At 37.9% G+C, this 22,327-nt stretch overlaps 1 protein-coding gene across 3 annotated transcripts; it reads left to right on the forward strand.

Annotated features, from left to right (window-relative positions):
• The first annotated feature begins 1,280 nt into the window (after positions 1-1,280).
• Positions 1,281-18,725, forward strand: RBAK (RB associated KRAB zinc finger). 3 transcript variants are annotated; one of them, XM_037814208.1, is made up of 6 exons: positions 1,281-1,656; positions 2,612-2,671; positions 6,169-6,265; positions 9,958-10,084; positions 10,355-10,450; positions 13,550-18,725. In XM_037814208.1, the coding sequence occupies exons 3-6, from the start codon at positions 6,254-6,256 to the stop codon at positions 15,463-15,465; spliced, it is 2,151 nt and encodes a 716-aa protein (XP_037670136.1). In that variant the 5' UTR covers positions 1,281-1,656; positions 2,612-2,671; positions 6,169-6,253; the 3' UTR covers positions 15,466-18,725. The 3 variants fall into 3 exon arrangements, with proteins under 3 accessions (XP_037670136.1, XP_037670135.1, XP_037670137.1); XM_037814207.1 differs by lacking the exon at positions 6,169-6,265; XM_037814209.1 differs by lacking the exons at positions 1,281-1,656; positions 2,612-2,671 and adding an exon at positions 4,449-4,596.
• The last annotated feature ends 3,602 nt before the right edge of the window (positions 18,726-22,327 follow it).

Raw genomic sequence — 22,327 nt, forward strand, 5'->3', positions numbered from 1 at the left:
CCAAAGGTCAGACCATAAAGCCAAATTCTCAATCATGGCTGCTAACAATGGGGGAGTATTTTAGCTTCATAAAAAAACCAAAAACAAAGCAAAAACATGAAATTAGTAGAAGAGGAAAACAGTGAAGAAACAAAGTCAGCCAAGTCCCATTTCCTTTTCGATAAATCTCTGGGAGCCAACAAAGGATGTTCCTGGGCTTCAATCACCCATGCAGTGCACCAGTATTGAAAGAAAGTTTATCTGGCTTTGCTAAGTGAATCCATTGGGCATCTCTATGAAGAGCTCCAAAACTGTTAAAAGGGTAAAATCATGACTTTCATCCAGATATAAAAAGGAACACATGCTAAAGAGTTTATCGCATTCATGAGGGAATCGACAGATAGTATAAACCCGTTCAAAGGAGAATCTCTGAAACAGGCACATTTACAGATCAGGTATGTAAATGAGGAAATGGAGGAAAAACTGGATTTTTCCTGGGAGGGGATGCAGATGAGGGAAATCAATTGAACTTCTACCAGACAAGACAGAAGTTCATCAGTTCCCTACGACTTTCTCAGCTCAGACGAGCACGGCTGGAACGAAATAAAAGGGAGGGGTGCCCTCCAGACAATGCTTAGTTTCCCTTTAAATCAGAAACTTCTTTTTCTACAAGCATCATCCTCTTCAGGAAGTACAGTCATGGAAAATTATTTTCTTCCAATTTTGCGTCTATTTTCTGGGCTTTGTACACTTGACGTGAATTAAACACTATTTGGAAAAGCTCTGATTCTTTCCTTCTTGCTGGCAGGAAAGGGATACCCTTTTCCAAGCGGATACCCTTATATAACGGCCTCTATTTGCTAATATTTTATTTCAATGTCTCATTTATAGTCATAAGTGAGCATCATAAATGCATTTCCCATATTTCGCATGGTTGTGCTTGGATCCTAAGCCTTAAATTCTCAAGCAAACGACAAGGGCCTCATGACATAATGACATAACAGGCTACCTGAAGCAGAAATATTATAGGCATTACCTTAAAGAGAGTGAAGAAATTGAATCCAGGTTTCCGGGCAGCCAACGGTCAAAGCACTGCGACTCTTAACCTCTAGACAAGGCCGAAAGTTGTGAAACGGTCCCTAAAATCGTGGCGCGTTGACTCATGGGAAATAGGATCAGGACACTTGTCCTGTTACTTGTGCCAGGTTCTAGGAGCCGGGCTTCCGGCCTTCTCCGGCGCGTGCGCACTTTGCACTGCGTGCGTGTTCGCGCAAGCGCAGTGCCGCCACGCCGCTGTGGCTTTCTGTCCTTCCGAGGTGACCGTTCGCCCTAATTCCCAGGCTTTGGCCTCCGGTGGGCGAGGATCCCGGAGCCTGCGGGGCGGGGCGGGGCGGTCAAGGGTTCTCGCGAAGCTCTACTGGAGATCGCGGAGCCGTGCCCGGAGCCCGCGGCGCTGTGGCCGGAGGCGCCGGGCCCAGAAGGCGCGCGGCAGGCGGCCCTCCCTTGGCCCCGGCCAAGTCCGGGCTCCGCGGACGCTCCCGGCCAGGCCCGTCGGCAGCCTCAGCGGCCCGGGTTTGAGTTTACCGACGGCCGGGCGGAGGCTACGGCCGTTTTGAGCCCTCGGGAGCAGGCCTGAGATCATCCCCGGCTCCTGCCTCCCCCGGAGCCCCGCAAGGGGTAGGTCGTGGATCTGCGGGCGCGAGGCAGTTCTCTTGGGTGAAGTCACCCCGGGCCGAGGACATTAGGGAGCGCGTGAGCTGAGGGCTTGGGCCGCTTCCAGAAGAGAGGGCGCGGGGCAGGCCGCTCCGGGAAGGGCCCTCGGTTGGAAGATTTGTGAGGACAGGGTTTACGGGGGGAGGAGGGACCCCCACCCACGGCTGAAGGCGGTCTATTTCCACACCTCCCTCCACACCCCAGCGCCCCTTCCTCCTCCACTCGTCTGTTCCAGATTCCCAAGGCGTCTCCAGACGTCCATCAGCACCTCTGTCCTCTAAGTATCTTCTGATTCCCTCCTAGTTCAGGAACAGTATGCAATGGTTTTCTCTTGCTGCCTCGTTTGCCTCGATTGTCCAGGGTCACAGAGTTTGTAGGTGGGATTGCTAAGAGTAAAAGTTAGGAATCTCCTCTCCAGGACAGGATGCTGTCCACCTTATCCCAGTTTTCTTAATAAAAGATTCTTATGTGCAGTGGCAACCAAGTTGAGTCAGATAATTTAAGAACAAAACCATTCCTTTATGCATTATCCCATTTTTGAAAACTCAAGTTCTTTATTCCTGAGAATCTTTGGATTTTAAGCAGTTGAAAGAGTAAGAAAATATGTGAGCAGTATAGGAGAGTTTTTATTGCACCTTTTATTTTATGATGGCTAGCTATTTTTAAAAGGAGTCAGCGTTTATATTCACCAAGGGGAATCGAACCCATCTAATTACCACATGGTCATGCTGGAGTTACAGATGTGCAGGTGTGTGTTTCCCCTGTATCACCCTTTTAGCCCCTTCTGAGTGTTCACAGTATTCTTTCATTGAGCTTTCTATGGTGGCTTTTACACAGGAGATTCCTGCCTTAGGCAGGTCAGATTACTCATGACTTTAATTACTCATGACTTTAATTATTTTACTTACTTCTCTCCTAGATCTACCAGTACGGTTGTCTACACTTTTTCCAAGAGCAACAGAAAATGGAGAAATCCCAGGTGAATTTTCTTGTTCTTTTATAATGTATTTTACATGGTTTATAAGGGTTCATATTTAAAAATGGGAAAGTTGAAAAAATGATGTGATCATATAAAATACGATTAGAGTGCTGGATTGGCACCAGTAATCTTTGTCAAGTTCATATGTGTAGGTAGCATGGTACTTTAGAGCTAATGAATTGGTGCTGCAAATTTGACTCCAATGTTCTTCACAGTCATAGAAAAGAAAAATACTATTCCTCCAAGATTACTGCATTGATTGTAAGAAGCAGCCATTTTTGTTCCTTGTAAGTTTTTAAAATTTCCTAGGACTTGGAAAAATGTCTTTGGTGAGGTTACCATAATAATTACCACCATTAATTCAGTCTTTGCAATACCTGGCTTACACGTGTTCCTTATGTAAGCGGAGGGCTTGCTGCCCAAGGAGAACTCAGTGCTGCTCTCCAAGGAGTCATATTTCTGTTATTACTGTTTATTTCAGGGATAAAACCTAGGGGAATAACCTGCTCCATCTTTCAAATATTTCTCCATCAGTGTTCCTGTTAGTCTATTTATTTGGGTTGCATAGCAGACAACACAAAAAGATACTCTCTAAAGATTTCTTCACTTTTCACTCACATTTCAACTCAGTATCTTTGTGCCAACCTTTCCACTTCCCCGAATCTGTTAGTAAAGATTACCAGTGATCTAATTATGGTCTAATCCAGTGGACATTTTCCAGTCCTTACTGCACATGACAATTCTTCTGCTGTGGATATGTTACTTTTTTGTGACACCACACACTTGGCTTACCTCCAAACTGATACTCATCATGAAGTCTTCTTTTCTTGGCTTTTAAAAAAATTTATCTGTAAATATTTCTGTATGTATCTCTAAATGATAAGAATTCTTTTAAAAATTGGTGGGAATAACCCACAATACCATTCTTTCTTAAATAGAAGATCCAGTGTTCAACATTGCCAAATTTCCTAAATTTTTTTTTCAGTTTATCCTTTTTAATCGGGGCACACAGGGTCCATAATGTTGCAGTTGGTTCCTAATTCTCTTAGGATTTTCAGTAGTCATTTCCCCTGCATCTCTCTTGTATTTTTTCTTTGCAACTTCTTTACTTACTTATTCTTTGCAGTCTCCCACGGTCTGAATTGTGTTGATTGCATTGCCATCGTTTTGCCTTTAACACATTTCTTTATTCCTTGTCCACCTTGTAAAGCTGGCAGTTAAATCTGATAGCTTAGTCAGATAGACATTGGTTTCTTTGGGCCAGATTCTTGTTCATGGCATTTGTGCAATTTCCTCCTGAGGTACAGATCATCTTCTCTGTCTTTTGTGGTGACATCAGCATCTAGTGATGTTCATTGCCTTGATCCATCAATTCATTAGCAGACGCAAAAATGGTGGTATTCTAGTTCTACCATTTCTTCTTCATTTACTAGCCAGAATTCTTTTCTAAATATAAACTTCTCCTGTTGTTCTTTCTTTAGTTATATGGTTCATGCAGGAAAGATAATTTTCAAAATATTTAATAGGCTCTGAGCAGCAAGGTTTCTTTTTTCTCTTTTTCTTTATCATTATGAACCCCTAGGTTTAAATGTATTTTAAACGATATTTTAAGTTTTTTAAAAATTGTGGTAAAATATATATAAAATAATTTGTAATTTAACCATTGCTAAGTGCACAATTCAGTAGCATTCATACATTCACAATGTGCAACCATCACCACTATTGATTTCTAAAACTTTTCATCACTCCAAACTCCCCATTCTCCCCTCCACCCAGGCCCTGGTAACCTCTAGTCTGCTGAAGTTTCACCAGTCAGCACTTCTCTGTTTGAAGCTCATTCTCGTCTCTCACTCTCAGCCTGTCCAGGCCACCGAAGCCCAGTCTGCAGCAGACACTGACCTTAGAGCTCTCAGACTAACAGAACGGTCAGTTACTAGGCCCCGAGAACAGAAATGGAGCCCATTCTATACCTTTATTTGTTTCCCATGTGTATTTATACTGTTTTCCTCTCACCTTCAGGAAATTATCATTATCTTTAATTGCACATGAAAAGGAAAAGATGTTTTGCTTGGATTTCCTCCACCATTCTCCACACTACACTCCTACCTCCATTTTTTGTTGAAATAATCTGAACTCTTGTTTTATTAAAAAAGATATTATTTGTTAATCCCTTCTTAACAATTACATAAAATTTCATAGGTATATTATCAACAGAAACAAATCTTAAGTTTTCTGGTTATTTTGCTGTCCTAACATGGAAGGCAATTAAAATAAAGTGACACAATATATAGTGGTTGGTCAATATTAACAATACATGTCACGTTTGAGTATATATTATATCCCAGCAAGTGCTTTACATAGATTTGCTCATTTAACAGACAATAGTATTATGAGGTAGCTCCTAGTATTTTAGAAGTGAAAATACCAAGGGAAGCAGAATTTTAGTCACGTGTGACCATTTGTGAATGAACAAATCTTGGTTAGCTATTGCTGTGTAATAAATTATCCCAAAACTGAGCAGCTTAAAAGAACAAACATTTATTATCTCACATTTCTGGGAAGGTAAGGAATCCAGGACTAGCTTAGTTGGGTAATTCTGGCTTAGGGTCTTTCATGAGGCTGCAGTCATCTGAAGGGGCTGGAGACCCTCCTTCTGGCTCAGTCAGTTCCCTGCTTCTTGGCCTCTCCCTAGGGCTGCTCACACACACCACAGGCCACTGGGCTTCCCCCAGAGCAAGTACTGAGAGCAAGTAAGAGAACTAGAAGCTGCAGTCCGTTTGCTAACTTAATCTCAGAAGTGACTTACCATCACTTCTGTGTTCTCTGGGTCACACAGACCAACCCTGGTACAATGTGTGTGTGTGGCGGGGTCTCCTCACGTGTGTGAGTCCTTGGGAGCATTCCTGAAGACTGGCCGCCACAGAACAGTTTACACAAGAATGTGTGTTTTAAAGGATGGGGAATTTTAGACAGCTTTGGGATTTGACTCCAGGTCTGCTCTGAGTTCTTTGCTCCTCTTGAGGACTGTGTCCCTCCTTGTTGTGCCTGCCCAGATCCCACTATCCTAGAACATGTGAACTGCTTGATAGAAAGAGAATTCAGGGTTCCTTCAACTGGGAATTGGGAACACACTAGTGTAGCTGTTACAGATGCTACATGTGGTAGGCTATGGCCACGCTTTAAGCTTTAGGAGACAGTAAGGAATGGAACACAAATATATACATCTCAAGTGCAGCGAGGAATTTCTTTATGGCAGTTGTAAACCCTTGAGAGCTGATGTGACTTCTTCAGCCTGATGACTTAAAATGCATAAAGCTCAAAATTCTCTTCCTTACCCTGATTTACTGTATTCTGTGAGTACATATTTAAATGAAGTACATAGTAGGTATTACAGTCTGTTCATTCACTTGCATCTTCATCTTGTGTTTTGTTTTGTGCTTGGTAATAATAGAAAATCGGCTCTAACCCTTTTTATTATGTGCCTTTCTCTACTGCAGAAGCTGGAGAGCTAAACACCAGACTTCATAGACTCTCTTGCAACTAGGGTTCCAGATGTGATGGAAGTTCCCCATACATTAAAGGATGTTTGCTGCAGTGAGTCAGGGATTGTGCTTCTGTTTATGTTGTAAAGTACTGTCAAGGAGGGGGTTGACTTATTTTTTTCCAGCTACTACCCTATGTTCTAAAAGCTAACTCCAGAGGTATTGAGAGACAAGGCTTAGAACGCCCATTTTGCTGGTGTCAGTTACAGTTTTTGTAGTGTTTAGTGTGGTCTGGACATCAGGGTGGTCAGTGGAAGCTTCCTGAGTCCACAAGTGCTGCAGAATGGTTTGTTCCTAGAGTTTGCAGTTAGAACAGCAGCTTCTTCAGTCCAGGTTTCCTTCCTTTTCTAAATAACCAAATGGCTTATGGATCTCTCCTTCCTCCACACTCCATCTTTTGTCATAATATAGTAAGTCAGAATATTGTTACTTATTGAAGCATATGCCTAATGAAAAATTAATAGCAATACATTATGATGTAATGGTGCAAGATGCTGTAATCTGACTAGGGTAAGATATTTCTGTATTTCTGCCAACCCGTCATTATCTTTTGTTTCACATATCCATGAGGAGTGCATATTTAGAAACTCAGATCCTCAGGCTGCCAGATAGGCCAGTTCTGTGATGTTATTCTGAACGGTATACCCGGAGTTTCAGCTTAGACCCTGTTCTTCCTGTTTTTGGAAACACAAAATTCCCTGTATTAAATTCTTTTCATCTTAAACTAATGAATCAATAGTTTGCCTTTGAACCCTGATATAGTATTAAAATGAAGTGAAAACAACTGAAGCCAAGCACTCTTCATTCTTATCAGTCTTCTAACCCCTACCATCTTCTCTGCCTTCTGGACTAACTCAATCCGGAACACTATTAATTTCTGTAGTTGACTTGATTAGCTCATTTGGCTTCCCTATGGATAAACATGGGTGCTTTTAATTTCTCAGCCAGTCAGTGCAGCAGCTCTACTTCTGTATCTCAGGGAATCTTAGCCTCAGGACCTACACTATTGTGAGCCGTATCAGGGGATAGAAACCCTTTGTTGATATATCCTTTATAAATCATAGGATAATGTAGCATGCTTACTGAGCACTTCTCTTTTCTAAACCATAAGTTAAATGTTGGAATCTCCAGAGCTGTTCCTTGCAGCACCAAAAACTGTCTCTTTCTGCTGGTCTTTCACTGAGGTTTTTTAATATTCACATGGGCCTCTTTCTTGGATTCTCTTGGGTTTCAGTGGAGTGTATCAATGAATGTTTTAAAGAAATGATTTTCTTAGTAAATATTCTTGCTTTTGTAAAAACAGCTTTATAGTTACCTTATGCTTAACAGTTTGGTTTGGTATACAATTCTAAGTTCAATTATTTTCTATCAGATGAGGAGTAGAATATTGGTTGTCAGGGTAACTGGTGTGTTTTAAGTTTCCAGTTACAAGTATTTTATCAAGAGATTTCTGGATTTCTAATTTTTCCCAATATTTTTGTTTATGAATTAGATGGGCCCTTTTGATATGACGGCTCACTGATTTTTCACATCAAGGAATCATTTTCTGTCCTTCCTTTGATTTATTTTTGTCCATCCTTCATGTTTTCTTTTTCTGAAAATGTTGACTCTGTTGGATCTGATTTCTTATCAAATTTTCTTTGTTTCCATTTCTTATTTTCTGAGAGATTTCCTAAATTATATTTTCTATGTCCCATTTGATAATCAAGCCTTTTGAAGATTTTTTAAAAACAATTCAACACTGCAGATTTTAATTTCTAATTATTTTCTGGTAACTGTTTCTTAGCAGAAGTTCTCATTTTATAAAGGCAATATCCTGCTTAGTTTATTCAAAAATATGAATCGGGAAAAAATTAAATTGTTTTCTTGATGAATTTGGTTTTATCATTGTTGAGTTCATCTTGGTGTTTATCTTTTATTTATGCTCTTTTCCTCAAATAGCTGACAATTCTTGATTTCCTATTTCTATTTGTTTGAGAAGAATTAATCGCTAATGTGACTGTACTCAACCAATGACCATATTTACTACTCTTTCCTTTATGGAGGGGATGGTTGCAGAGTTCTGGAACTGAATGGGTTGGGGCACGTAATTAGGGTAGGCATCACTTCGTTTTGAATAGGAGGTGAATTGCTAGACATGGTTAATTTGCTCAAGTTGTTTTACATGGAGAGTAGAGTTTTTTAAGAGATCTTTAGGGGAGAAGAAATCCATGTCCATTATGGATTTAGGGTTGTATATACATCCCAGTCTTGGATTCTACCTATATTCCTGGTTTATCATCTGTCTCATATAGAAGTTTCCTGGTTTGGGCGATGAATACATGTCACCCTAATTATGGAGGGCTGAAATGTTTTGTCCTCTGCTGTCTCTGGTCTCCGGGTCCAGAGCCAGAGGGTTCTCATCAGGTTCAACATTAATCTGGCTGCTCTGTGCACTTAAAGCAGGGACCCACTCAAGCCACCCAGGTAATCCTGTGGTTGACTACTCTCCCCACCAATCACTGTACCGCCCACAGGAACCCTAGGTCCTCCTGATGTTCCTGGAGACTTTCAAGCACCTGGTTGGAGAGTCTGCTCCTCACTTTTGCTGGAACCCAGCATCTGCCTCTGTACCAAGTTGTGTGTTCCTTAGCTTTGGTTTGTTTTGTCTTTACCTACTCTATACCTTCAAGCGAGTTTCCTCAAAGAAATTCCTGCTGTGTTCAGTGCCCTTATGAATGTCATCTATGTTTATATTTCTTTGAATTAGCCTTTTTGGGGGTTTTGTTTGTTTTGAGGCAGGGAAGTAACTGTGTGTGTCTGATCTACTGTCGTGAATTTGAATTGACCCTTACTGCCAGAAAGCTTCCCTTAAGAGACTGCCTTCTTGGTTTCTTTGGCCTGTTCTTCCAGCCTTTTAAATGTTAATGCTGCTTCAGTTTTTGCCACTGGTACTTTTCATGTCATTGTCTTCTTTTCCCTTGAATCCTATTGAATACACAATTCAGTTCTAAGGATGTAAGATTAACAGAATCCATGGAGTCTAATCCAATATTAACAATATTGAAAGAATTTGATTCTATTTTGTTAAACTACCCTCTACCTTGTATATGCTAATAACATCTTAGGGCATTCATTTAATCAACAAATATTTATTGCTGCAAAGATTGAGATATTTGAAGATATTTGAGATAAAACTTGAAGAAAGTAAAAAAGTTACACACACAGATAGCTAGAGATAGCTGACTGTGAGAATAAAAGAATCAAAGGATCAAAGCCCTGAAACTGGATGAGAGCACCAAAGCAGAGTGTGGGAAGGAAAGAGAATAGACCAGGGACTGAGTCCTGGGGTCCTCCAACATTAGGAGGTCTAGAAGAGGAGGAACCACCCAGCAAAGGAGACTGTAGAAAGTGACAAGGATTAAAAGGCATGTGTGTATTTACATTTGTGTCTCTCTACTAGGTTACAAGCTTTTTGAAAAGGAGTGGGGTTTTACTCACCTTATGTCCCCCAAAACTCAGATAGTTGAGGCACAAAGTAGGAGATCAATTTTGGTTTTTTTTCTTGTTTCTTGTTTGTTTGGGTACATTATTTAAAGAACCCAAAGGCAATGTGTTTCCAGTATGGTTTCTTTTCCTCCCATAATCTGTAGTATAAAGTAAGATTATTTTGGTTTATTATTAACTTTACTGGTAAGCATGGTAAGATCTTGTCTCTATATGTCTCTTCCATATCACCCATCTCTGATCACGGTGCCATTACAGGGGTCAGTGTCATTCACGGATGTGGCTGTGGACTTCACCCAGGAGGAGTGGCAGCAACTGGATGCTGATGAAAAGATAACATACAAGGATGTGATGCTGGAGAACTACAGCAACCTCATTTCAGTGGGTGAGGGTAGCTTCCTTCTGAGTTGCTACTATGTGGTGACTGCCAATTTAATGATTTTATCCTTGAGTTTGAAGAAATAAGTAGTAAGACCATTTAATCCCTTTTGGGCATTCAGTAGGGTATCTGTATCTTTTCTTTCCCATTGCAAGTTTCTAAATTTGATAAGGTAAAAATGGGAGTACTTTTATATGCAGCTTATAAGGCAGCGTCTTATACCTCAGAGATCCTAAGCCAAGCAGCTGGTCCAAGTCCTTCTCCATTTCTCAACAGGGTACGATATTACCAAACCAGATGTGATCATCAAGTTGGAGCAAGGAGAAGAGCCATGGATAGTAGAAGGTGAATTCCCATGTCAGAGCTGTCCAGGTGAGTTAGCAAAGTATCAGATTTTTTTAAAATGGTCATCTCAGACCTTTGGGAGTGACTAAAGGTAGTTATGTATACATATGCCTCAGAGATCCTAAATCACACCTTCAAATACTGTTTTCTGCTTTTTTTGTTTTTTTGACCCTTACAAGAGTTCATCTAGTCTCAAAATTTTAAGGCTTTTTGTATGTATGCTGCTGACATCCAAAATGATAGCACTAACACATTTAACCAGTAGTCTAGTTGGTTATTTTACCTGAAAAATTACATCACCAGAGGGAAAGTCTACTTTCTTCTTTCTCAGAATGTCTGATGATAAGCTATGATCTTTCCCAAATAGTGAATTCTATGCATCTTCCCCCTCCCTGTATTTATTAGATTGTACTGTTCTTCCTTGGTTTTCTGTTTTTAGTCTCTTGTGATATGCCTTAAAATTTTTCTGCATATTCTCAGTTTCTTCTGAACATCAAAGTAAACAGTATTCTGTCATGCCCGAATTACAGTGAATCCTATTTGGAAATTTCAACAACTGTCATCTAAAGCATCCAAGTGATCTTCTCACTAGCCAGATAATATAAGCCTATAGCTATTCTTCTATTCTTCTGTTCTTAAATTGAATTTAAATTCTTTTCTCAAGTCCCATCACAATATGGTCCCATATTAGCTGTCAAAAATAATTTCTTTCTGTTTCCTCAAACTCTTGTTAAACTCCAATTTCTATAAATTTTTTAATGTCTCCCATTCAAATGATGATTCATTGCGTCTTTTTTTCCATATGCACCTTCCTTTCCCAGTAATATATATTTTAAGTTTGAGCTTAAAAGTTCAACTCCTCCATGAAGTTTATTACTTTTTCACCAATCCAATCATCTTTCCTTTCTCTTACTATCCATTCCACTTAATGTTGTTACCACTAGATAAGATTATATACTCTAATATGTAGTGGCATTTATCTGTTGCTTGAGCTTCTTTCCCTACTTGAACTATAGCCTCACAGAGAGGAAGGACCTTATATTCTACTTTGTTTGGGGATATAAAACACAGTAGGTATTTAGTAAATTTTTCACTGACTGAGGAGCTAAGGAAATGAAAGATTATTATTATTCATCCATTGAGAGAGAGTTTATTCTGAACCATAGATTCTGATAAAACAGATAGGAGTCAGAGGGGAACATGGAAGCACCTCATTTGATTCAGATTAAGAACTATTACTTTAATTTCTGTTCAGAAATTAAAAGAAAATCAGAAGTACAGTCATACTTTCCAGGAGCATACGTTTTGGTTAGGAAAGGAAAATATAGCTTCATCGAGTGGTTTAAAAATTCACTTTTCATGTGGAACGTTATGTTACAATGCATGTTATACAACTTTTCATTAGAGCTATTTTAAAATTTAAGGGAAAGAGAGCTTCAAAGAGGTTGGAAGAGATCTGGTAAATATTTTAAAGCTTCACCCAGAATATAGATAGGTTTTGATTATAGCCATGACTGGATGACCAGCAAATTCAGCGAAAGAACATGAGCACAAACTTGTGGGTGGGAATGAACAAGGCACTTATAGGTTATAAAATAAGTTTGGGAAAAACTTATAGGCTGAGGTTTCCTGGCACAAAAGATAGGTTTTTGGAATATTAGTGTAATGCTAGTTTGAACACATGTTGTGATTCTGGGTAATGAAAGATACTGTTTGTGAATGATGACTTTTCTATTTTTTTCTGTCAGTGTTTGGACTTGGGGATGTTGTAGGTTTTTGCGTGCAGGACTGTCAGGGTTGCATTGAATATGGATGAAAGCAAGTAACAATAGTTAGGAGCATCCAAAAAACAGTATGATACATAACAATAAAAGTTAATATTCTAGGAGGTTTAGGAATCTGGGATTTAAGATTCGACACCAAATAAAACCCAGGAATATGGGAACAACTATATGTATTCACATTTAAATAACAGTATTATGTCAGAGACATGACTGTTTTTAGGAAATTTAAGTTAGCAAATTGAAAGAAACTTTATGAGCATGTTGTTTGTGTTACAAACAGTTTACATGTATTAACCTAATTTAATCTTTTCGTAATCCTCTGAGTTAGGTGCTATTATCATTCCCATTGCAGATGAGTGAAACTACATCACAGTTAAATAACTTACCCAAGGTCCACCTGCCAGTAAAGTCTTGGAGTTGGGATTTGATTTGAGATAGCCTTGCTCCAGGATTAAAGTATGCTATTATATTGTGCAAGTAGGAAAAGGAGAATTTGATGGTCACACATTCAGTTAGTATTAAATGAGGAGGATGTCAGAACACTTTAGAGAGCTGATCTTTTTGTAATGCTGCCTTGTCCTCTGGTCTATCTTACGTTTTCCTCTGGACATTTATGTGCCTGGATCTCTCTTTTCAGATGGATGTGAATCCAAGCTAGAGAGTTGGAGCCCTGGTTATATGACTATTTCTGTAAACATGAGGCAACTGGACTTTTCAGAAGTTGGAATTATTTGGATTTATGTGCAGAATGGAAATGGGGCAATGATTTGGAAGGGTGTAGACTAGTGAGGATGTTACCATAGTAACCTTGGTTTGAGGTCATATTTAATATAAATTATAATTTATATTAAGTTTCTCCCAAACATAATCCATACTTAAATATTTCCTTTGACCATCCATCTAGTAATTTTTCTTGTTCTCCCACTTACCCCTTTGCTTTGAATCCTCCCATTTCTGTCTAGATTTAGTACTCTTTCAGTGACTTTGTGCTCTGCTCCTCATTTCTCAGGCTACCTTTTCTAACATAATACTTATAAAAGTAACAAAGATACTTGTGTTCGGTGTCAATTTACTCTCCCTTTTCCACAACTGCTGGGTCCTCTTTCACCCTCATCCTTCCCCACTTTCGTGTGTGTGTGTGTGTGTGTGTGTGTGTGTGTGTGTGTGTGTGTTATAGTACATATCAAGGGAAAAAGAAGAATACACACTTGGGATTATTTTTAATGGTGGAAGTTGGTCCTAATGCCATAGTCCCCCACAAATAGGGCACTTGTGTAGCACTCCCATTCCATAGCTTGTATGTTCATAATCACAAGGTGTGTTTCATTTTATTCTTTTTTAGAAGAAGTCTGGAAAGGTGATGACTTGATAGAGAGATTCCAAGAAAATGAAGAAAAACATTCAAGTCAAACTCTATTTCTCAACAGCAAAACCCTGATTGAAGAAGGAGAGAACGCATCTGCCAAAACTTATGTGGAACCAAACTTTGTTACTTCAAGCATAATAGCTCATAATTGTGTTTCATGTGGAAAGAGTTTAGAATCTATTTCAGAATTAATTATTAGTGATGGAAGCTATGCAAGAAAGCAACCTGATGAATGTGGTGAATGTGAGAAAACACATCATGGAGAGAAACCCTATGAATTTAATCAAAATGGGGAAGGCTATTCACAAAATGATGAAAGTATTCTTGAGAAAATTACTATTTTAGAGGAACCCTTTGAATATAATAAATGCATGGAAGCCTTTGAAAATGAAGCTGTTTTCATTACTCATAAAAGAGCTTATATGGGGGAAAAGCACTATGAGTGGAATGATTCTGGACCAGACTTCATCCAAATGTCAAATTTCAGTGTATATCAGAGATCACAAGTGGACATGAAGCCCTATGAATGCAGTGAATGTGGAAAATCCTTCTGTAAAAAGTCAAAATTCATTATACATCAGAGGGCTCATACAGGGGAGAAACCTTATGAATGTAATGTATGTGGGAAATCCTTCAGCCAAAAGGGAACCCTCACTGTACATCGGAGATCACACTTAGAAGAGAAGCCTTATAAGTGTAATGAATGTGGGAAAACCTTCTGTCAGAAGTTACATCTCACTCAACATCAGAGAACTCATTCAGGAGAGAAACCCTATGAATGTAGTGAATGTGGAAAAACTTTCTGCCAAAAGACACATCTCACCCTACACCAGAGAAATCATTCAGGAGAAAGGCCCTACCCATGTAATGAATGTGGGAAATCCTTCTCCCGTAAGTCAGCCCTCAGTGACCATCAGAGAACACACACGGGAGAGAAACTTTATAAATGTAATGATTGTGGGAAATCTTACTACCGGAAATCTACCCTTATTACACATCAGAGAACACATACAGGAGAGAAACCTTATCAATGTAGTGAATGTGGAAAATTCTTTTCTCGGGTATCATACCTCACTATACATTATAGAAGTCATTTAGAAGAGAAACCCTATGAATGTAATGAATGTGGCAAAACCTTCAATTTAAATTCAGCCTTCATCAGACATCGGAAATTACACACAGAAGAGAAGTCCCATGAATGCAGTGAATGTGGAAAGTTCTCTCAATTTTCATGTCTCACTAATCATCAAACAACTGACTTAGGAGAGAAACCCTATGAATGTAATGAATGTGGGAAAACCTTCCTTGAAAATTCAAGCTTCGGAAGACATCAGTCACTTCCGAAAGCAGAGAAATCCTATGAATGTAATATATGTGGAAAATTATTCTCTGAGTTGTCGTACTACACTCTACATTACAGAAGTCATTCCGAAGAGAAACCATATGAATGTAATGAATGTGGGAAAACCTTCTCCCATAATTCATCCCTGTTTAGACATCAGAGAGTACACACAGGAGAGAAACCCTATGAATGCTATGAATGTGGAAAGTTCTTCTCTCAGAAGTCATATCTCACTATACATCATCGAATTCATTCAGGAGAGAAACCCTATGAATGCAGTAAATGTGGAAAAGTCTTCTCTCGGATGTCAAACCTCACTGTACATTATAGAAGCCATTCAGGAGAGAAACCCTATGAATGTAATGAGTGTGGAAAAGTCTTTTCTCAGAAGTCATATCTCACTGTACATTATAGAACTCATTCAGGAGAGAAACCTTATGAATGTAATGAATGTGGGAAAAAATTTCACCACAGGTCAGCCTTCAATAGCCATCAGAGAATTCATAGAAGAGGGAATATGAATGTATTAGATGTGGAAAGTCTCCTCTGAAGTAAAATCTCGGGTCAGAAAAGTCTCTGAATATAATGAATATGGGAAATCCAGTAGAGTCAAATATCATTGTTTTATCTGAGAGTTCACACTGGCAAGAAACCCTTGTCTGTCTCCTGAATGGGGAAAAGCATTTAGGTATTAGAGTCATTTTAATCTGAATTTTCACAGAGAAGGATCTCTTAAGAATGCAACAAGAAGCAAAGCCTTGAGTAAGGCCATACAATTCATTGGACACCAGATGATTTATACTGCAGTGAAACTTTATAAATGCTTAAGATTTATTTTGGATTCAAATTGTATTACATATCAGGAAATCATACTGAGGTGAAATGTGTCACTGTGATGAGCGTGAAAAAAATATATTTTCTTGAAAATCATTACACTAAAAGCCATATTTCAGATGTAAAAACAAATCTTTATAGGAAAGATACCAGAAAACAGTTCTGAATAAGCATTTATTATATAAAAAGAACTTTTAAAGTCATCAGGAGTGTTGATAGTGTTGATGGTATCATTGAATACATTTATGGCATGTTTTTATATTTTTAAAATGCAATTTAATGACAATTCTATGCAAGTTTGGATTTGAGTAATTTGTGAAAAGAGTATCCTTATTTGAATATTAAGATGGCAAAATGTACTAAACATACAGGATATATTGTTGGTGATGTAAGACCTGATAGGTATAAAATCATAAAATACGTAATTTTCTAAACTTTAGAGGCATTTACAAATGGGTTTTTAATAAACGCCTCATAGCTAGAAAAGTGATTTTTTTAAAGTTTTCAACTGCACCTGAGCAAAAAGGATTTAATACTATTTTTCTTGAACTGTGCATAGGCAATAGAAATTAAGTCTGTTTGAATAGAAGAGGAACAACTGTACTACTAAAATATTCCCTATATAAAATATCCCAACTATTATTACTCAAATTTTCAATCCATAAATTTGTGTGTGCATAGTGCCAATACTATGTAATTCTGATTTTTATCTTTGATATGAATAGGATGACATTTTATGTGCACTGTTCCTTTATTTCCAGTATTTTGGAACAAGTTTTTGATTACTTTCCTGTCTTTTCTCACCCCATTCCATTCCGGAAGAGTTTGAGTGTCTGTGATTTCCTCACATGATACAGAGGGTAAATCCTGATTAGTCTAAACCAGTAATGATAATTCCATTCTGTTTGCCAATGAGTTGTTTATAGCGGTCGTATGACCCAATCCTCAGCAAAGAAGAAAGTAGATGAATTTTTTCTGGAGAAAGGATAAGATAGTAATCAAATTGGTCTTGCTCCAAGAATGCAAGGATGGCTTAATATTCAAAGGTCATTTACTATATTTCACTACATGGAGAAAGATAATTAGTATTCAGAAAAGTCATATGATAAAATCAGAACTCAGTTATGACCTTAGGAAACTGTGGAGAGAAAGAAATCTTCCTTAATTGGAGAAAGAATATTTGAAAGTACAACAAAGAGCATTCCTAATAGCAAAATGTTGAAAGCGTTCTCCAGGATTAAAAAAAAAAGAGGCAAGGATATTCAGTCACCAATTTTATTCCACATTGTAAAGAAGGACCTAGCCAGATCAGTAAAGCAAGGAAAAGAAACAAAAGGCGTAAGGGTTGGAAAAGAAGTAAAACTTCTAATTGCAGATAACATGATTTTGTACTGGAAAATTCTGAGGAATATACAGAAAATTAGAATCAGTGATAAATTTAGCAAAATTCCTGCACACATCATGTAAAAAATGCCTTACTATAACATTGAAAGTAAAATTTTACATCAATATTGTTCACAATACTTTAAAAAAAAAAAGTTCACATACCTGGGTGGGGGTGGGGGGCATATTTTAAAGAACTCTGTACAAAAAAATAACAAAGAAGGGAGGGATATGTCTTCTTCATGGATTCCAAGACTCAATTTCAAAAGATACCAGTTTTCCCAACTTACTTCATATATTCAATGTACTCAATCTAAATCTGAATTTCTCAATGGAAATTAAGCTAATTCTAAAATTTATGTGAAAGTTCAAAAGGCCAATAATAGTCAAGGCTATCATAAAAGAATAGACAGGGGACTAAATGCCAGATATCAAGAACTGTGATAAAGCCATAGAAATTATGATAATGGTATTGATGTAAGGATAGACAAGTTGGCCAATGGAACAGAATAAAGATTTCAGAAAGACTCATAGAGTCACCTGATCTTTTTTACAGAGGTAATCAGTGAGATGGGAAAAGGATGTTCTTTCCAATAAATTGATTTATCACATAAATTTCATATGGAAAAGGGTCTTGATCCCCAGCTTACCTAAAATACAAAATCTATTTGGGATTGATTGCAGTCTATTGGGATCCTAATCTATTGGGATTGAAATGTAAAGTAAAGCTTTAACAAGAAAACTAAAAAGACTTTGTAACTTCAGAGTAAGCAGAGTTCATTTTTAAACAAAACCCAAAGAACAGTAGACCATAAAATAAATCTTGTTAATTTGGTTATACTAAATTTAAGAACTTGTGTTTAACAAAAAGACACCATTAAGAAAGTGAATAGGCAGACCACGGAGGGCGAGAAGATATTTGCAATATATACATATGACAGCTGACTTGAATCTAGAAGAAGGGTTGGTAAACTTTTTCAGTTAAGGGCCAGATAGTATTTTGGGCTTTGGGGGTCAGGTAGTCTGTCATAACTACTCAACTCTGCTATTGTAGCATGGAAGCAACTATATACCATATGTAAACAAACTGGTATGGCCAATAAAACATTGTTTATAAAAACAGAAGGCAGGCTGGATTTGGCCTGCAGGCCAGTTTGCCAACCCCTAATCTAGGGTATATAAAGTACAACTACAAATCAACAAGAAAAAAAACAAAAATGGACAAAAGACTTGAACATCCATTTTACAAAAGAAGATACCCAGATTGCTGAAAACTGAAAAGGTGCATTAACTTTAGTAATCAGGGAAGTGCAAGGTACCATGTGGTACAACTGCCCACCCACTGAAATGGTTAAAATAAAAAAGATGAAAAGTTACCAAGGCTTGGCAAAGATGCATATATATCGGAAACTCATATACGCTGCCGCAAGAATTGCCAATTAGCATGACCCTTTTGGAAAGCTGGCACTTAAAACTGAACATGTGTATACCCTTTTACCCAAACCTAGCAGAAGTGGATGTATATGTCCACCAAAAGACACAGAATAGAATATCCATAGCAGCTTTATTTAAGACTGAAAAAAAAAAAAAAAAGCCCTGAGAACTACCTTAAGGGGTATATATACTGTAGAAAGAATAAATGTACATTGTATATTTCCACTGTAGTCTCCTTTAAAGCAATGAGAATAAGCAGACTAAGTACATGCAATAATATAACTGAATTTCACACAGAATGCTGAATAGAAGAATCCAGATACAAGCAAATATATGTGATTGCATTTATATAAAATATTTTAAAAACAGGCAAAACTCATCTATTCACTTAGAAATCAGGATAGTGACTTGCCTGGGTTTGGAAAGACATATAAGTGGGATTTATCTGGTGCTGGTAATCATAAATTTCTCAGTCTGGGTGCTGAATACCTGAGTATGTTAACCATGCACCTAAGATTTGTGTATTTTTCTGCATGTATGTTATAGTTTCCTGAAAAGTTTTGTTTTAAATCACAAATGGCTACCATTTCTTTTGCTCAGCACTCTTGCTGTATTTTTCTAGTTTTTACGAATATTCTGCATAGCAGGGATTAAATGGTAGGTTTTGCAAAATCATGTGCAGGAAATAATTCTTTATAGTATTTTTTTTATTAAATTCAATTTTATTGAAATACATTTGCACACCATACAATCATCCATGGTATACAATCCACTGTCCACAGTGTGATAACATAGTTATGCGTTCATCACCACATTCTATCTCTGAACATTTTCCTTACTCTTTATAGTATTTAAGTGGCAACTAAGATTTCCTACACTGAGTCTTTAAAGCTTAATAATACAAAACATATTTTAAGTAAAATATTTACAAAGCTTAAAGGGCCACAGGTCTGGCACACATAAATGGATCTGAATTGCCTCTTCAATAAAGCAGCTAATGTGTGACTTTTCATGTTTTCTCAGACAAATTGTTTTTCACATTTCTGAATTTGGGATGTATCATTAACCATTCACCTATCATAGAACTGACCTTTTGTTGAGGTACTTACATAATGGTGAGTTTTATTTGATAAAAAGTTATACTTTAAAACCTTTTAGCTAGTCCTTTCAGCAAAGATGTAAAATACACAGGTGTTAGCACAAATGTGAATGAAAGCAAATGGATAATTAAGACTTTGCACTATAAAAATTTATACTTCAGGATGGGGCAGTATACTGCACAGCAAAGACTGTGATATTAAATGGAGTCAAATTTGTGTGCCTGCTTTTATTTCAACTTTCTCAGTAGCAGATTAAACTTGAAGGAGGATTAATTAAGGGACTGGGAGGTGTGATTCCCTCACATTGGCTAATTTTGTTCTTTCAGTCTACTGGGCTTAACCACTGAGCAAAAGGTCAGGCAACAGTGTGGCTCTCCTTTTAATAACATTGAGGTCCTGTTCCTTTCATGAGGTGAATTCCCATATTACTACACATAACTTGGGGTCAGTTAACTTTTTCAATTTTGCCTCTAATAAATATCTCAAAAGACATCAGCACAAGACCACTTACAATACGCCAAAAACTCACCCTTTGTTTTATTAACATCCCAAAATATGCCCAAATGTTGTCCAACTAAGCTCTTTAAAGAGGGGAAGCATTTGACATGTAGGACGTTAATATGGCAGTGCTAAAGAATTTCCCAAATCATAGGAAAGCCAAAAAGAAAATAGAAAAAGGTAATTGTTTTCCCTAATTGCCATCAAGATAGTCATATCAAAAGATAAATTCTCTTTCACGTTATAAAAATAAACTGGTTCCTGTCAAATTGGTGAGCTACCATTGGATCACTGACTTGTGAGCAAAGGGCACGGATTGAAAATAATGTAAAAGAATCCCCTGAGGGGAGATGGGACAGCTGTGGTCTTCCAGTGGAAGAAGATGGATCTAGGGACACTGAAGAAACTGCTGCAAAGATCAGGGAATCTGTTGAGCCAAACTTCCAAAATGTATTCTTTTCTTCACGTTACCCCGGTTGAATCGTTGCCTCACCCGATGACAGGGTGGAATAGGAAGACAAGCACTCGCTCAGTACTACCAGAACAACTCGGCCTGGTTGAGGGGAAAAGCAGATAAAACAAACAGGTAGGATGTCTAACTTACAGCACTTCTGTCCAACTCCAGAAGCTGTGGCTGTATAACATGAGAAATTTGACATATTATAGTGGTGATTTAAAAAAGGGGCTGGGGTTTCCCCTTGTAGCTTGGTTATTTGCAGAAGGTCAGAAGACTTTGGTAATCCCAGATTATGGTGCTGTATTTGTTTTAAGGCATGTCTGTCCTTTATAAACCCATACTAAGAAGCAGAAATGTAACTGATCCTTCTCTCCACCGTTCTTCCAGCCAAGATTCCTAGAAACCCCAGGAGAAATGAGCTCTGGAAAAAAATTAGAAATCTCAGGAATTCAACCACTGAAAGAGAGACATCAAACTGAACTATCAACGCTAAGTAAACATTCTCGAGGAAATGAGTGTATCAGTAACGTGAAGTCAAAGCAAGCACTTTAAAAAGAAGTGAAATATTGAGTATAAACAATATAATAGTTGAAGGAAAAGTTCAATATATGAGATCAACCAGTGGTTAATGAGCTGGAAGATACTGTGGCATGAGCTCCTGCAGAAGGCTCCAGAAAGAATAAAGAAAATGTGATGTGAAAAGGGTAGAAGTAGAGATTTTAACTAGATAACAGGATCCCCAAAGGGGAAAAAACTGCACAAATGAAGGGGAGGGGGTACTTGGAAAAAAAAGTGATAATTTTCTATATTAAAATTAAAACACACACACACAAACACACACCACAATTTAAAAGAGCAGTGGGTGCTTCAAACAGGAAAGATACAGAAAACTTTACACTTAATCATATAGTGAAATTTAAGATACCAAAGATATTCTCTTCTGGGTTCTGTTGATTCCAACTTATGACTCTTACTGTTGACTTCCTCTATGTCTGAATCTCATTCTGCTGATAAAGGACTCCATTAATCTGGATTAAAGCTCAACCTGATTCAGTTGGGCCACACCTTAAAGGAAGTAATATCTTCACGAGAACGTATGTACAATGGGTCCACACCTACCAGAATGCAGGTTAAGACTAAAAATATGTCCAAACTACGGTGCATAATTCAATCCACCACAGAGATGATTACTCAAAAGGTAAAAATTATATTTTTTTTCACTTGTACTTTCAGTCATTATGGAGTAAACAGGATGATGCCTAGATTTGGACATTTTCATGGCCCCAGAACTGAAGCTTGTAAACTAATAAATCCCCATTGTTAAAGTGAACCCATTTTATGGTATCTGCATTTCAGCAGCTTTAGCAAACAAAAACAAGCTATGCCAACAAATTAGATAATGTACATGAAATGGGACAAATTCTTAGAAACACACAAACTACACTGATTCAAGAAGAAACAGAAGATGTCAGCACACTAAAAACAAGTACAGAGACTGAATCAATAATCAAAATCCTCCTAACAAAGAAAAGGCCAGGACCAGTGTTCCAGTTTGCTAATGCTACCTGTTATGCAAAACACCAGAAATGGATTGGCTTTTATAAAGGGGGCTTATTTGGTTACAAAATTACAGTCTTAAGGCCATAAAGTGTCCAAGGTAAGGCATCAATAATTGGGTACCCTCACTGGAGGATGGCCATTGGCAT

This window comes from Choloepus didactylus, chromosome 21 (genome assembly GCF_015220235.1).
Source record: "Choloepus didactylus isolate mChoDid1 chromosome 21, mChoDid1.pri, whole genome shotgun sequence".
NCBI lineage: Eukaryota > Metazoa > Chordata > Mammalia > Pilosa > Megalonychidae > Choloepus > Choloepus didactylus.